This window comes from Schistocerca cancellata, chromosome 5 (genome assembly GCF_023864275.1).
Source record: "Schistocerca cancellata isolate TAMUIC-IGC-003103 chromosome 5, iqSchCanc2.1, whole genome shotgun sequence".
Classification (NCBI taxonomy): domain Eukaryota; kingdom Metazoa; phylum Arthropoda; class Insecta; order Orthoptera; family Acrididae; genus Schistocerca; species Schistocerca cancellata.
Window position 1 is genome coordinate 382,595,738 of NC_064630.1, and position 18,160 is coordinate 382,613,897.

At 39.3% G+C, this 18,160-nt stretch overlaps 1 protein-coding gene across 1 annotated transcript in view; it reads right to left on the reverse strand.

Moving 5' to 3' along the window:
- The window catches only part of LOC126188554 (uncharacterized), a 152,779-nt gene that overhangs the window by 115,881 nt on the left and 18,738 nt on the right, over positions 1-18,160 (reverse strand). Inside the window, exons 6-7 of the mRNA XM_049930154.1 lie at positions 14,105-14,261; positions 1,487-1,686 (exon numbers count right to left, since the gene is read on the reverse strand). Coding sequence (XP_049786111.1) covers positions 1,487-1,686; positions 14,105-14,261 — 357 coding nt within the window. The remainder of the gene's footprint in view (positions 1-1,486; positions 1,687-14,104; positions 14,262-18,160) is intronic.

Consider the following 18,160-nt stretch of genomic DNA (forward strand, 5'->3'; position numbering starts at 1 on the left):
TCTCAAATCTGTGTGTGACCGCATTTGAAATGCAACATAATTTCGCACTCGCCTCTATTACATTAATCTTCTTGTTAAATGTTAACGACACATACCGTTTGTTCGACATCATGTTGTTGTATCTCTTAAAGTGCCACTAGTCAACTAAAACTGGCAGAAAATAATTACCTTGCCGGGTAGAACCATTGTTTAATGGAACAATACCCACCTCTTTCACTGTGCACGTTGCAGCAGTGTTGGTAAACACGCAACAATGTTCCTGTATGAGCCGGCGTGTGTCAATAATGAGGAACACTAGAAAGCCGACAGAGTGCTGACGAACAAACCGTTTTCTCTGATGTAGTGTACCGACACTGCGCCTAACTTAATTGTTGTTGCACAGAGCAGCGCGGTTTTAGATCCACACAGCAGGGCCGTACTGCGATGGACCTCTTTTCTGGGTTTTGTGCTGCTTAACAGAGGTGTTAAAAGTAATGTCTTTGTAGAGTCGTGAATAATTAATGAACTGTAATAGAGTAGTAGTGTATAGGCTCTTTTCCGCATTATACGAGGGTCATTCCAAAAGAAATGCACACTATTTTTTTTAAAATCCATCTTTTATTCTACATGTCTGAAAGTTTTACGGTGTGTAGATACATCCTTTAGGAACAATATTTTCATTCCTCTACATAATTTCCATCCCTCTCAACTGCCTTACGTCATCTTGGAACCAGCACCTGTATACCCGCATGGTAAAATTCTGGACCAACATGTTGGAGCCCACTTTCGTCACGTAACCTGCTTGCCCACCGACTAACTGTACTGCGATCGACAGCAGCAGCTCCATACACATTTTTCAACCTCTTGTGGATGTTTCCCACTGTCTCATTTTCACAGCACAGGAATTCTATGACAGCACGTTGCTTCTGATGAACGTCGAGTGTAGCAACCATCTTGAAGACATGCTGTGACAGCGCCACTCACAGGAACAGGTTGAACTAAGTTTGAAAAGAAGTGGGAAGGATGTATCTACACGCTGTAAAACTTTCACATATGTAGAATGAAAACTGCATTTTTACAAAAATAGTGTGCATTTCTTTTGGAGTGACCCTCGTACAATGACTTGTTAAGTATGTTCTAAGATTTACTTTCTGTTTCTGCATCAGGCACGTTCCACTTCATACAAAAAAATCAGTATATAAAATTGCACTGAATGCGTCTGGACTGAAATACTTGTATGGTTTGGGCAGATTTCCAAATTATACATGTGCCAATTTGAGCAAGTTTTAGTGTATTAACTATAATTTTTCTTACAAAGTTCACAGGCAAGAACCAATGACTAATTTTTCTTGACAGTTCACAGTAGCACTATAAACAAGCTAACTAATCTGCCTCATAAATGAGTGTGTGAAGTTCCACAATGCTGTAATCCACAATTTTAAAAGAGCGAGAGAGAGAGAGAGAGAGAGAGAGAGAGAGAGAGAGAGAGAGATTTTAATTTACTCACTGTGGACTTTATTTTCATGGCTCTTGTAGCATATTTTAAAGTATTCTGAGTATCTTCATACGATTTGCTTGATGGTGATATATTCGCTATCATTACAGTGTAACAATTGCCTCCAAGTGAATCTTTTAGCAGGCGTGTTAGCTTTGAATCACGGTACGGAATATGCTTCAAGCCATCAGCCAGATTTGTAATGCAGTTGCCTGGGAAAAGACAAAGTAAATATATTACATTTGCTAGTATGCTTAATACAAGAGCAACTTTTTTTTTTATCAAAGAACGAACACTTAACTACAAAGGACTGTTTTCTATTTCTCTGAAGTTATATTTAATTTAGAAGGAATAATAAATGTGATGCAAAATGTTAAGCTCTTTATTATTATTTTTTAAACAAAGTAACTCTTGCAATTCAGATTATGGTGACAGTGGGATTTCTAATTTTATACAAGGTGTGATCAAAAAGCAATGGGAATTTTTTTATTTCACAAGCTTTCTAAATTCAATTTCCATTTTTCTTTTTCTTTTTTCTTTTTTTTTTTTTTTTTTTTTAAAAATCTTGTTGGTACCTATGATCCTGATGTACGTTTAAGTTTCCAGCTGTTTTGAATACTCAATTTATTGTTGACAGTTGAAAACGTTACATGTGTTTGAGTGCTCAGCTAATTTTTTTACTTTTGAAAGATGGATCAAAGAACCTGCATTTAATTTTGCTTGTAAAGTGGAATAAAGTGCAGCATCACATTGAAAATGTTGACTGCAGCTTTTGGCGAGTCTTATGAATAAGACAAGTGTTTACAACTGGTACAAACATTTCAAAGAGGGTCAAGAAGACGCTCAAGACAACGACTGCCCTGGACGCCCTAGCACATCAATTACCGTATTTACTCGAATCTAAGCCGCACTCGAATGTAAGCCGCACCCGAAAAATGAGACTCGAAATCAAGGAAAAAAAAATTTTCCCGATTCTAAGCCGCACCTGAAATTTGAGACTCGAAATTCAAGGGGAGAGAAAAGTTTTAGGCCGCACCTCCAAATCGAAACAAAGTTGGTCCATAGTAATATGAGACACAATTTAGGTTGAATGAATGACGGTACAGCTTCAGTAGTTTGGTTCGAGTCGTAAGCTTAGCAGTTAAGCTTTACCAGGTAGCCATTGCTATGCGTCAGGCGCTCCGTCCGTATTTATACGGGTACCCTTCCTTTTTCATGTGCTTCGTCTGGTTTGAATTGATTGCTTATTTTTCTTTGATCTGATAAGTGCCGTTCTCTTTGTTATAGGTGTTTACGTCACTCTAAGCTGAAAATGCATTATTTTACTGTGTCATGCATTGTTGGTCGCATTCTGATAATGAGTGTCTATGACCTGCCGCCGCTCGCGCCATGGCTTGCTTTTGTGCGCGCTACCGCCGCTTTTTTTTTTTAAAGAAAAAAAGGGAATCGTCTCATCAGCGAAACAATGGCAAGAGACTGCTCTTTGTTTTCTTTGCTGCTTTCTTTGATAATGATCAGCAAGAACCAAATAATAGATTGCTTATGATAGAAGATGTTCTGAACGAGAGTTTAGCGAAAATTTTTCTCCGTTTGAAAATCTTTGCAGACGCCTCTTTCGTACATTACATTCTGCACAGAAATTAGAGTCGTCTTAGATTTAAAAATCTAGTCAATTGCCGTGCTTCATTTCTGACTGTATCACTACGAGACATAAGAATAATATGAATATAAACATATATGTATATTCTTCCACGTTTGCTGTTGTCTCACTCTAGTTTCGTAGTTTATTAGGCAGACAGAATTTAAATGAGGTAGCAGCAAACATGAAAGAATACATGGCAAAATGTTTATATTCGTATTATTCTTATGGTGAAGAGAATACTGCATGTGATTAACAATTCATAAAAGTTCCTATTTGCGACCATCTCTTCACATGTAGGAAAAAAATTCAGAACGTAGAGTTGGCCATATTGACAAACATCCCAAACAGTTTTGCCAGTCGGATTTTCGTAGTACATTGAAATGCTGCCACATTCGAAGATGAACAATACGGCATTTGTATTTACTTCGTTGGATAATGTCTGAAAATGCAATGGTCGAAACTCGGGGCGGAGAAAAAAAACTCGTCTTCCACCTTTTTTTAAATTTATTTACTGACGCAGAGGTTTTGGCTCTAGTATTTATCTTTCTGCCTGCGCTACATATAGTCGACGGCAGGAGTTAGTTGTGGCGGCACCTACCAACATTTTTCAGAACTTCCGCTTACTTTGCACTCGATTCTAAGCCGCAGGCGGTTTTTTGGATTACAAAAACCGGAAAAAAAGTGCGGCTTAGATTCGAGTAAATACGGTACTGATGACAGTGCGGAGGAAGTAAAGAAAATGTTTCTGGAAAATCACCATTAGAGAGTTTGCTGCTGATGTCACTTCCAGCCTCTTATCATCCCATTGACGAATGACTCTGCACCGCAATTGTGAGATGATAGCACGCAAGGGGATGGCACATGGAACTAATCGAGGAACACAAGACACCTTCTTGGTTGCTACATCTGCCTCTTCGTTTCCTGCAGTACCCATGTGCCCTGGCACAAATCCCATGCAGGTTGCATATGAGCAGCACTAGTAGTGCCACTGTCAGGATGCAAATCACATTTGCTTTACATACACGCTGTAACGATCATGAGTTTTAGTTACCTTTGAGACTGGATGTGGTGTGTCGACGTTAGTCGAGAATTTCTTTAAGGGCCGTTAACACCTCACTGCATTTGAAGGAGGTCATGTAATAGAGCTACGAGAAGCTCAATGTTCCTTCTGCTATACTGCAGAAAGACCTGGCAGGAATGTAGCCACTGTGCATGACTGCTGGCAGCAGAGGTCATGTGAATGTACGGTTTCAATAAGACTTGACTCCAGACGGCCACACGGCACTACTGAGAAGTCCACTGTGTTCAGCGTATGACTGGCACATCATACCATATCTGCAGCAGTGATCTGAGCAGCAGTTGACACCACAGCTACAAAATGAATTGTTACAAATCTGATACTTCCAGGACAGCTCAGAGCCAGACCCCCCTATAGTGTTCATTCCACTGACCCCAAACCACCGCCATCTGCGACTTCAGTGGTGTCAAAGCAAGAGCTCATTGGAGGGCAGGGTTGAGGTCTGTTGTGTCAACCAGTTATGGCCATGTGTTGATTAGAAGGAAGTCAGTTTGAGCCTGCAACCAACCTATCTGTCTGTGTGCTAGACCCAGTGCACCTACAGTTACGGTCTACAGTGTGACTTCCCATGCCAAAAGGACCACTCTCGTGGTTATCCCATGCACCCCGACTGCAAATTTGTATGTCAATCTGTTGATTCAACATATTGCACTGCTACTCACGAACAGCATTCCAGGGGGTGTTTTCCAACAGGATAACACTCACTCCCATACCACTGTTGTAACCTGCTCAATCACAAGATGTCTCCAGTCGAGCACATATGGGACATCTTCGGAGGACAATCCAGCATCATCCACAAACAGCATTAACTTGCTCTCTACTGACCAATCAAGTGCAACAGGCACGGAACTCCATCCCACAAACTAACACAGCACCCATGCAATACAATGCAATGCATGCACATTTGCGTGCTTGCATTCAACATTCTGGCAGTTACACCGGTTATTAAGTATCAACATTTTATATTTCAATGGCTTATCTCACACTTACACTGACTTGTGGTCATACATTGTTAATGACTTAAATATGTTACCTCGGCAAATGTATTCCCGCAATTTCATTACTCTACATCTACTATTTTCTGGTTTTGTGATTTTTCAGTCAGTGTATTTGAATAACACACACTCTGCATCTCAGGTACCAGGTACAACAACACTCAGGCTTCGCAGCGCAACACCTCGCATCCCAGCGATAAAAAAATGTCTTTCCCAATATTTTGTCTGGCAAGTATATCCAGTACAAAAAGGGTGTTAAAGAGTGACAATCTGGCAACACTGTAACCACATGTATGGTGACTACCTCTGTCAGCATATATCAATTGTACTGTGCGATTGGTGCAGCGCATAAAGTTTTGGGTTAGCATGCAGGAGGTCGAGGGTTTGATCCTGGGTTCAGGCGTACGTTTTTTTTATTTGGTAAATGTAGCCCAGGTGGTACGGTAGCTGGCATCTTAATTTTCAACAGCGATTGCAGTGGGTCCTCTAGGAAACATTTGCACTTACATACTACAATCGTAGCAATGGACGACTAGTCAGCTTTGGAAGAAACCCTTTCCACGTCGTGGGCCTGAATTTATTCACGCCACTTCATCTACTACATGCGACACCCGTTTTCTTTGTACCTTCCTCCAATAGTCCCATAAATTAGTACCAACTATTATTCTTGCCTAGTTCAGGTCCATTACATTTCGTTAGGGCCTTACATTACTAGTAGGACTAGCAACGTGCTTTGCGAATAATGCCCAAACTCTGGTATGTTTGTATGTGTTGATCACTATGGTCCCACTAATTACGCCTTTCAACAACACTGAGTCTGGTAACTGCATGCTGCTTAGTATGTATCTCAATGCATTATTATTATTATTATTATTATTATTATTGACTTTTTTTTCTCAGACTTAAGTCTGGTTAAAAATGGAACGTGACGCGGACCTCGGTCAAGCGCGACTTCCTTGTAACTGTATGGTATATGTTATATTGCATTTAGGAACTTTCGGGTAATTGAACATGTATCAATAATTACAGATTTTTGTAGTTGTATATATATGTTTGGATGTAGCTGTATTGCATTGATGTACTGGTGAATATTGTGAGGTATGACTCCTGTAGTTGATAGTATAATTGGGATAATGTCGACTTTATCCTGATGCCACATGTCCTTGACTTCCTCAGCCAGTTGGATGTATTTTTCAATTTTTTCTCCTGTTTTCTTCTGTATATTTGTTGTGTTGGGTATGGATATTTCAATTAGTTGTGTTAATTTCTTCTTTTTATTGGTGAGTATGATGTCAGGTTTGTTATGTGGTGGTGTTTTATCTGTTATAATCGTTCTGTTCCAGTATAATTTGTATTCATCATTCTCCAGTACATTTTGTGGTGTGTAGTTGTATGTGGGAACGTGTTTTATTAGTTTATGTTTTATGGCAAGTTGTTGATGTATTATTTTTGCTACATTGTCATGTCTTCTGGGGTATTCTGTATTTGCTAGTATTGTACATCCGCTTGTGATGTGATCTACTGTTTCTATTTGTTGTTTGCAAAGTCTGCATTTATCTGTTGTGGTATTGGGATCTTTAATAATATGCTTCCTGTAATATCTGGTGTTTATTGTTTGATCCTGTATTATTATTATTATTATTATTATTATTATTATTATTATTATTATTATTATTATTATTATTATTATTATTATTATTATTATATTATACTGATATGATTGTGGAACATCACTTCTATTACCATTAGGGAAACGGTAATTTGAAACCAAACTTTTCACAATTAGTGGTGTCGGGATGAATCTGTCAGAAGGGTAATGTGCATTAGGTGGAACAGTGCCCAGGAGTGACGTGTTTATACTGTATGCACTATCCACCAGACAGGGACTAGTTGCGAGCAAAGTAACGCGCCCTTGACAAGACTCCAATGTACAAGCATACACGTATTGAATTTTCTCGTAAATCTCTAAATCAGTATGGCACACATACGACAAAGAAAAACGATGTCTATGTGGATATGCTTCTGGTGCTTGGTGCATCTGATAACCAGGCTGGTGTTGCCACTCATAAATACGCTGATAGATATCCTCGTTGACTGGAGTGCGCCTTCAGGAGTCAGGTTGTCTCCTTCCACCATCGTGTGACAGAGGTCATCCAAGGACTCTCTGTACCCCAGCTACTGAGGAAGCTATTCTGGAGGTCATACTCCAAGAACCTCAGCGGAGTACACATAGCATAGCAAGGCAGCTGCATGTCTTGCAAAGCACGGTCATTAACATGCTGCATGAGCATGGGCTGCACCACTATCATTACACTTTCACGCGACACCTGCATCCTGCACATCACCATCAAAGAATGCAATTCTCTGAATGGTTCCAACAACAACAACAGGAAGCCAACAATGACTTTGTGAACACCGTAATTTGGTCAGATGAACCAGCATTCACTCATGCGGGTGTCTTCAATATGCACAATGCCCACATTGGTGTGAGGTTAACCCACACATCACCCACGACTGTGAATATCGAGTTCGCTTTGGTATCAATGTCTGGGCCGGAATATTGGGTGACAGGTGGTTGAGCCCTACATGTTGCCTGACCGGTTGACTGCACGAAGGTATAATGCATTCCTCTCTATCTGGTGATGCGCTGGAAGATTTTCCACTACATCTTTGGCACAGGATATGGTTCCAACGTGCTGGTGCACCTCCACACTCTGGAATTAATATGTGACAGTATTTGGACAGAACATTTGCAGGGAAATGGCCCAGACGCGGAGGTCCAGTTTATGGCCACCGCTTTCACCTGACCTAAATCCCTTTGATTTCTTCCTGTGTGGACACCTGAAGGAGCACATTTACTCTACTCCGTCGACAAATGTGGAACAATTGGTAGAGAGTGTTCATATTGTTCTTGTTACTGTGGATGCACCTTCGGTGCGAAGGGACCAGAGCTGTATGATCCAGCGAGTTGCGCAATGTTTGGACGTGGAAGGAGGTCACTGAGCATCTGTTGTTCTGAGGACCGTATTCTGTTGTGAAGGTCATGCGGTCATTAATGTGGACATTATTGCCACTGAATGCTAATGTGGGACATCTGAGTGCTCAAATTACATGTAGTATAAATGACAAGTGTACTGTGCTGTCATCTTTAGTATTTCGAAACTGATATGGTTTTTGTAGTTATTCTGTCCTATGACAGGTCATTTGTTTCAACTGTATATTTTTTATTTTTGTCTAACCACATATTTGTTACGTTCAGCATTACAAAATGTTGTAAATTTAGGATACGTGTGACCTAAGAAATGCAGTATATTACAGAATAAAATGTCAGAATGAAATTAGCAAATAAAAAAAAAAATGTGCTCCAACGCAGGATCGAACCCTCGACCTCCTGCATGCTAACCCAAAGCTTTATACACTGCACCAACTGCACAGTACAACCCATACATGCTGACAGTGGTGGTCACCATACATGTGGTTACAGTGTTGCCAGATTGCCACTCTTTAACGTCCCTTTTCTGCCAGATGGACTCACCAGATGAAATGTTGGGAGAGATTTATCGCTGGCATGTGAGGAGTCATGCTGCGAAGACCGAGTGTGCTAATTTTGCTTCACCCTGCATATTTTCCTAGGGATACAGTTAACAGCCACTTAGTAAATTATAGAACCCTTGAGGCTAGAAATAAATTTCAATAGTATGCTTACTAAACAAACTGGCTTGCCGAGATACCTTGCGCTCCAGTTTCTAATGCTTTTAGTGGACATAATTTGGATAGGTATTAGTAGGGACATGAAAACTGAGCATAAACTACTGGCAAAATTCACAACTATTTTTGGCAAAATTCAGATTAAATGGTTTTTGTTTGTAAATGGGTAGATGTACAAATTTAAAAGATTGTCACATAATGTGGCTGAAGACAAAGCCTTAGCACTTTCAAATTGACTTAAGTGGTAGTTGGGGAGCTTTTTACTGCACTGTTTCCTTTTGCAAGGACGAACAGCATTATTCCAAAATAGTCTGTTTGCTTTCTCCTTTTGGTTGTATTTAAGCTTTTAACAAATGACTGTTTCTGTTGAGAAGTAACAGCATCCACCTCCCCAGTGAACAAAGTGCTCCTCCATTTTTAAGGTGTTTCTCGACATTTTTCTTTTGCTAGCAAATTCAATAATTACAAAACCTGCAGAAAATTAATTTCACCTTTTCATGGGAATTCATAGCCCTGTCATCCATACAAGACAACACTACATATGTAACCAACAGGGCAATTAGTGTATAAGTAGAACCAAAAATAACCATTCACATGTTAGTGGAAGAATTTCAGCATGGTCAAGATACTTTAACATGTTTGTTTTCCTGTCACAGTGCTGCGTGCAGCCACTATGAACTAGCAATCAGCCAGAATTGTAAATGAGAATTAATATCTCCAGTGGGAAGTGGAAGGGTGTAGAGAAAAGTTCCACGACCCTCTCAAAGAGCAGCAGCCTGCACATGTGTGCTGCGAAAGCAAAAAATGACGGTCACTGGAATACCTGAACCGTTCAGATGCTGTGAGGGTCATAAACTAGCTACATGATGACATGATGGACCAGGATTAATCCCTTTACTCATTTCAAAATAACAGAACAACGAGCAACACAGAACACAAAGTGTCCAGTAATGGTTACCACACAATTGCTTTCTGAGGCCGAGAGTGCAGGACTGACCTTCACCAGTATTTGATGCAACAACAGCTCAAAATATCCACCACCTAAAACTGCCACATTAAAAGTGTCTGCCTTATACTGACTTTTGGGTTTTAGCTGGCAAATGTGTGTGTTGCTTTGTTGTACGATGCTAGGTTCCACAGCCGAGTCCTACGTTGTATTATGTGGTATGTATCTTACACGTACCATTCTATTGCCTTACCTAGTTTGATACCAGAGCACTGAGCATATTTGATACATCATTGCATTTATGCATGTTTTATTTTGAAAACACGTTCTTATGCACATTATCTTTCCAAACTGGACTTTGCCAGATTATGTACAACATCAGTAATCGAAAATTTGTTATATTTTCGATGTTTAAATGCAGAAAATAAGGCTATTTCAAATTGTCTCTGATAACATAGTTCAATCAGATAATGCATATTTTTCTCAAACCTATATTATTATTCTTATTATTATTACTATTGCAATTAGATGCTAAGCTAGTCCTTGAGCCGTGTGGCTTGATCAGTGATATTTCCATCGCCGGTAGGGGGTTATCTTTCCGGCAGTGTACGCATAGCACGTGCTGGCACCACCTACCGGGCCAATTGGAGCAGGAGGAAAAGCTGAGAAAAAGTGAGTGATTTTGCTTTTGGGCACTGAGCAATAATGGCATTTTGGGAACTATGGTGGACAGCTAACATCCGGTGTCAGCCAAGAAGCAGCTGAAGTCTAAATGGGGCTATTACCCGGATGACGGCGCCATGGGAAGAGACGTTACTGGGAAACCGTTGGTGTTTTTTCCGCTTACTTCAAGTCTCCAGGCATTGGGATCTGCAGTGGCTGGCTTCGTCGAACAAGCGAGATGGTTAGGCCTTGCTTGTCCTGTAAATTGTGGTTGGAATCCACTACAGGGTTCTGCGCGGTTGACTATTTTCTTGGGCGGCCGTCGCTACTCCTACTGAGTCTGGCCTTCAATGTGTTGATTTTAATTGGTTTAATACGTAATATTTTAAGGTGTATGTAGTGTGATCATTAACATTTGCAAGGGCCTGGAATGCTGAGACATTCCATTTTAGATCCCTACTCTCAAGGTTTAACCACCATTGAAAGCAGTTTGCTAGCTCTTGTTAAATACTGTGGAATGTTTCCCTCTAAAATTATATATATACCCTCTTTCCTGATGAAGCAACCGTTGGTTGCGAAAGCTTGAATTTTGAATTGTTGTAACATTACTGTTACATTTCTGTTTGAACTAATAGTGTGTATAATTTTTGAAATCAGTAGTTTCCTAAATTCTTACCAGTTATTGAGAGACCTTTTGTTACTGTGTGTTTAATAGCCTGAAATGGATTCTATTGATGGTGGTACTAGAATTCCTTCAATTATAGTAGATCGATATTTTAATTAATTTCATGTTGTAATTTTTAGAGGTGTGGTAGTTTTTAATACGTGACCGTTTTATTTGTCAAGTTCTCTTGTTTAAAGGTATCAAATACAATGTTCGGTGCAACTGTCGATGGTGATTGCCTGATGTGTTACTTTGGTCTATCCTATAGCCTATTGTGCCGAATATGTGTCGTTGCATGAAAGGTGGAATTACATGTTGTCTCGACACTTCAGTCCTCTGCTGCTAACTTAAAAGTATTTTGTCACATTTGCCTACATTAACTAAAAGTAATTTTTAAAAAAAATTTAGGTCCTTTGCTACATAACCTACAAATCTCCTCCTTCGTTGTCCTGGTGCTCTTCAAACATCCAGGTATTATTCTACATTGATATTTATAACTGTCTTCTTGCTCTCATTGCAAGAAACAACTTAAACAGGTAAGGTTAGAGAACTGCATAGGGCAGCCAACAACAGGTATCAGTTTTCTTAAAATGACATTTGATATCACCCAGCATAATCACAATAAATTTGTTTATATTGGTGAGCTAGTGCCAGCTTTAATATCTGCAAGTTTTTCCCCATCCTGTTGTCTATTTCATTACAATACAGAATTCAATTTCTACAAATTCTAAATATGTTCACTAATCAAGTCAAATTTTTGCGTAGCATTATCTTTCACAGCCTAACACTGATGAAGTGCATCAGTGACTTTACAGAACAAAGGAGTGTGGCATAAAATCTAATTTCACTTCACAATCTCTCAGTTTTCTTTGAAGAGAGTAAAGAAAGAGCAAATGACATGTGATATTCTATTGTTTTCAGCATCCACACATTTCCACACCAACCCTGTTCAGTCTGCAGATAAGTAATCTGCACTTAAATAAGGGGATACCATAGGCAAAAAGAAGTCAATGCCACAAACAAGCAGTGCCAGAGAGAAATTGTAAATACAACACACATAAACTCGATAAAATAAAATAAAAAAAAAATAAGTGTCATATCTCAATGAGCAACTTGAAACTTTCAGCACAGGACATGTAGAGGAACTACAGCCCAAGTTTAAAAGAACAGTTGACCATGCACTGGATAGACATGTACCCAGTAGGACAGTTCATAACGGGAGGGACCCTACATAGTATACAGTCACTGAAAAGAAACTTCTAAAGAAACAGATATTACTGCATAATAGGTGTAAAACAAAGCATGCTATACATAGTGAGGTACTGAATGAAACATGTTGGCTGTCAAGAGAGCAATGTGTGATGCCTTCAATGACTAGCATAGCAGAATAATGTCAAATAATATTTCACAATACCCAAAGAAATTCTGATCTGATACCAAGTTAGTGCCAGCTCCTAGCGAACAAGATGGGAAGTGAAATAAAGGGCAGCAAAGAAAAAGCTGAAATGCTTAATTGTTTTCAAATGCTCATTTACAAAAAAAGCCCCACAAGAATTGCCACAATGTAATCCTCATACCACTGGAAAGATGAATGAAGTAAGTATTGGTGTAAGTGGTGCTGAGAAACAGCTGAAGTCATTGAAAATGAACAAACTTCAGGGCCTGATGGAATCCCTATCAGATTCTACACCAAATTTGTGGCAGAGTTAGTCCCTCTTCTAACTATAATCTATTATAGATCCCTTAAACAAAACACCATGCCCAGTTCTTGGAAAAAAGCACAGGTTGCACCCGTTTACAAGAAGGGTAGTAGAAGTGATGCACAAAACTACAGTCTAAAATCCTTGTAGAATCTTAGAACATATTCTGAGCTCAAACATAATGAAGTATCTTATCAGTGACTTTCTCAATGCCAAACAGCAAGAAAGTACATAACATTTGCTGCAAAATCCCCTTTGGAATTAATATCTAATGACAGCATTCTTTCTAATCATTTCTGGCTCTCCTCTTATTTTCTTCTGTTATCAGTTCTGACACATTGTCAACTTTTTTATCATGCAACAATGTAGGGAAAGATATATTGCTACTTACCATAAACAAGACAAGTCAAGTTGCAGACAGGCACGATTAAAGGACACACACATATAGCTTTCGGCCACAGTCTTTGTCAGTAGAGAGAGAGAGAGAGAGAGAGAGAGAGAGAGAGAGAGACACACACACACACACACACACACACACACACACACACACACACACACACACACACAAAACTGGCAGCTCCAGCATATTGGGCCAGAGATGAAAGTGGCGGTGGTCGTGTGTGCATGTTTACTGATGGAGCCTGTGGCTGAAGGCTATATGTGAGTGTCTTAATTGTTCCTGTCTGCAACTTGAAGTGTCTTCTTTACAAAAAGTAAAAATCTATAGTTTCCTACATTGTTTGATTTCTATCATGCAAGTCATACAAGCTCCAAATTCTTGGATGATCCATGAAAGTGCAGTGCTTGTTGCCCAGTCATTGCCACTTTCGACAGATAACACTGATAGCACAGAAACAGCCAATAAGCCTCACTCAACCATAGTCCTCAGTGTCAGGTTATAATCTTGACTTTGTCCACAATCTCATCAATAAATGGCTTCCTTCTTTCCTTCGGGAGAAAGATGATTTTTTCCACTTACTATTGCTGTTATAGATCTAACTTCCAAAATATGGTGATGGTCATAATTTTTTGATTAAACAACTTTTCTCAAATATCTGTTAGCATTTTACACAATGTGCGATTTTTTTATTTGATCGGCACCTTTGGTTCAAGATAAACAAAACCAATATTTCATTTTATGTTATAGTAAACAAGGAAACGACAAGAAAAGCAACCTAGCTACCCGAAATATTAACTACTGTAAAGTTTTGTACAAACAATTGATAATTATTACCTAGAGCTAGGAGAGATTTGTTAATATTAGCTCCTTCTGTAAAGCGTGCTCCAGTGCAACCAGTCGCACTACCTCTTTCAGAGCCTGCTAAGTCCACCATTGACAGTTTCACCAAACTAATCTGACTGCTAAGTCTATGAGTCATTCGAATGTGAACCTGCAAATACAAGAAAACATTATTTATCAGTCCACCTTAATTAATACACAAGTAATTTTACTTCCACACTTTTCCATCAGATTAAGAAGAAAACAGACACACAAGAGTATCTTTATTCATAAACTTTTTAGTTTAAAGTCATAGATGGAGTGTGCCGTCACAACCTTTGTGCAAACCGATATTTTGTTTAACCCATTAAGTCCAGAATTAATTTTTTTTTAAAATTGAATTTTTTATTCCTTGATTATAATGTACATAGTGCATGAACCACAATAAGTACAAAAATAGCAAAAGAATATTTATACATGCTGATATAATGGCCGTCCTCTAAATAGGACACTGGGATCTAACAGTACCATATACTATACTAAACTGTCTTCAAGTCTTAACTATTTATTTCTTGTGAAATGGTACAAAACACTTCACACACAGTGTTACACCGCATTTAACACATATATGTTTTTGGTTTCCCCGTTGCATTTAACTCTTATACATCTTCTTTGCGTGCTTCTTTACTCAATCATATGACCAATTCCATCAAACCTGATGTCTGGTATCACTCTCAACTGACTTGGTGGGTATTCCATTGGACGTCCAATATTCAGTCTTCCAGTGTCCAATTTCAGGTATGTAACTGTAACAGCACGTCTGAAATCCAGTAAATCCTGTGCATTTATCCCATGTACTAGTCTGTAGAAGAGTCAGGCATTTACGAGGGCCATTTCCAGCAAATGTGTAATAGGACTCAGTACCATTTTTTCCCTCTAATTACCGTCGCATATTTTCCAACTAACCAGTCATGGTGGTCAACACCTCCCATGTACGCGTTATACGAGTTCAAAACGGCAGGTTGTTGCACTTGTGTCTTCTTACTTGCTTGTCTACTATACCGCGTAGCTGCTCCCAAAGGTTCAACTTGGTCAAAATTTGTACCAATTGTAACACATCTGTTGTTGTGCCATCGAACAAATAAGACTTCACCATTCCTGTCGAACTGGTAGTCATAGTTTCTTCGAACTGTCTTTCAGTTCGTTGCTTCTCAGTAGTGGACAGTCACCAACTCTATTCTCTCCGACAGTCCCAGTTGCTCGAAAACCCAAATTTCTCAGACGATTCAGAAGATCTCTACTAATGAAGAAATTGTCAAAGTACACACAATGATTCTCACGTTTTTCAATGCATTCCATCATGTTTAGGACTACTCTTGATCCCAATAGTAGTTCATCCCTTGCAGTATCTTCTGGATCCTTTCTACAGTATAAATCAAATTTGAAACAGTAGCCACTTGCTCCACAAAGAGACCACAACTTATAGCCAAATCTAATAGGCTTGCCTCAGGGTCGTTACTTACCACAGCAACAAAATCTGGTAAATTTACCATGTTCTAAAAAGAAAATACATCAGCAGTAGCAGAGTTTCATATTCAAACATGCAGCAATACAAATAACTGAAATGATAACACCAAGTCCCAGTGTCCTATTTAGAGTACACCAAATTTTATAACAATGGAAAACACTGAATATAGCTCCAATTGAGCTAACAATGCAAGTAGTTTAAAAGACACATTGTTGACTATAAATAATCGCAAAAAGATCTTTGCCACATATTTCAAATATTATTAAATTGTCGATAAAGTAAATACCTGTAATAACGAAAAGTGTGCCTTAGTATTCAATAATCAATTAATAGTAGGATTTACTGCTTTTAATTTCCTGTAAGCATACATTTGTTATAAAAAGCATCAACATATGATGTAGAACAGTAATAATTGCAAATTAATAATTTATTGTGTATTTATAAGTAATATGTGCTCTGTCCTCAAAATAGGACACTATTACTTAATGGGTTAAAGTATTTAATGTTCAAAGAAATTTAGCATGAAGTTTTACTTGCAGATGGTAAGATTAGCTGTATATTTAAAGTAAGGAAGTATTTATCTTGTGTGGCACACAGTATTCCGTCTAAAGAGCCTATCTTTAACTGGCACCTTGGGCTGTCACCCATCCAACAGCAAAAACCTTCACCTTTCCCAATTCCATTAGTCCCTCATCCTCAACAATATGGTCCTTCATAATCACATTATCCTAGCGCAAACCATTTCTTGACAGTCTCTGCTTCTATCACAAAATCCTTGTACTCTGTGACCGTAACTTCCTGAATTCTCACTACTATGGAAACACTTGCCTTTCAACTGTTTGAACTGCTTTCAAGCCAATAAAGAGCTTACCACTGACACCAACCTCACATCTCTCTATGGGTCAACAGAACAAATCTCTAACTTTGTTGACCAAACTATTGACCATAACCTCCCATCATACATTCAAGACACCTCACAACCTTCACCACTTTTCCACAGTCCTAGTCGTCAGACTGTAGATGCGTTATTTTACACAGACATCTCCCATGTATTTGGTCTTCCCAGTGTCCTGACACCAAGCCCATCACGTCTTTTTTAACACTCCTGGCCAACCAGTCTAATCCACAATTACTTTGCTTTTGAAGATGTAATCTACAAAAAAATCCCTGGTATTGCCATGGGTACTTGCATGATATCCTATGCCAATTTATTTATGGGCCATCTAAAAGAATCCTTCATATCAAGTTAATACCTTAAACACTGTCTTGTTCAGATTCAGAGATTACATTTTAACTATCTTAACTCATGGTGAGGGAAGCCTTGCCACCCACAGAAACAGCATCTGCTGTGGTGAGCAGTAGTTGAAATATACCGATGGCCTTACCACAGCCTCTACTGACACAGTAGCCTATCCAACTCATCCATAAACAGAACACTTGTTAACTAGCCACCGATCAGCACTCCTCCAATCACCAAGTATTACCCTCGTCTCAAAAAGCTTAACCATGCCCTTTACCAGGACTTTGCCTCTCGGTGTGCTCTGAGATGAAGGATATCTACCCACCCACCCACCCTACCCACATCACCCAAAGTAATGTTCTGCCACCCATACAACCCACAAAATATCCTTGTCCCTCCCTATTCCAATCCTGCAACCCACGAGTTGTTCCCTAGTGGAGAACCAAGGTGCAAAATCTGTACACTCACCCCCCCCCCCCCCCATTCCAGTCACATTCGTTTCCTGCCCTAAGAGAGGCACAGCAACATGTGAGCAACTTTGTTATGTATCAGCCATGCTTCAATTACTGTGCAACATGAATTGTTTGACTGACAGGTAACCAACAGTCAACACTCATGAATGACATTTGCTAAACTGTGACCAATTTCAGCTTGACCATCCAGTTGAAGATGCTATGCACCACAACACAAATGACAGAAACTGCTTCACTATGCATGCCATTTGGATATTCCTTTCCAGTCTAAGTTTCTTTGAACTAGGCAGGTGGATGTATAAATCTCAGAATCCTGTCTCCCCTCTATCTACATTTTCCCCTCTTCCTTCTTTATATATCTCTTGTATGCTCTACCCGTAAGAAGCCTTTGGTCTTGTTGTGGGGCCACTTAGTCATCTGTCGAAAGACCTGCTTCATAATACCCCTCCCCATATCTGTCAGCTCAGGCAACTGTTCTCAGTGATCAACAATCAGTGTCACCCCCCCCCCCCCCCCACACACACACACACACACACACACACACACACACACACACGTATTATTCTTCTTTGAAGTAAAAGCTATTAGACACACACTTTGGTTATGATTAACACAGAAGCTTTCAGAAAGTGCTCTTCGGATCACCACCAAGCGATCCCGAAACATTATATAGCACACCAGTTATGGAGTATCTGACACAGGAAGCTTTCTGTGCTTTCCCTTATAGAAAGCTTACCGTTATCATTAATCAATGGTACACAACAATTATCAACATCTACATTTTGTAGATTGGGCTTTAAAGCTGTCCTGCAACTGTGTCCTTTAATACC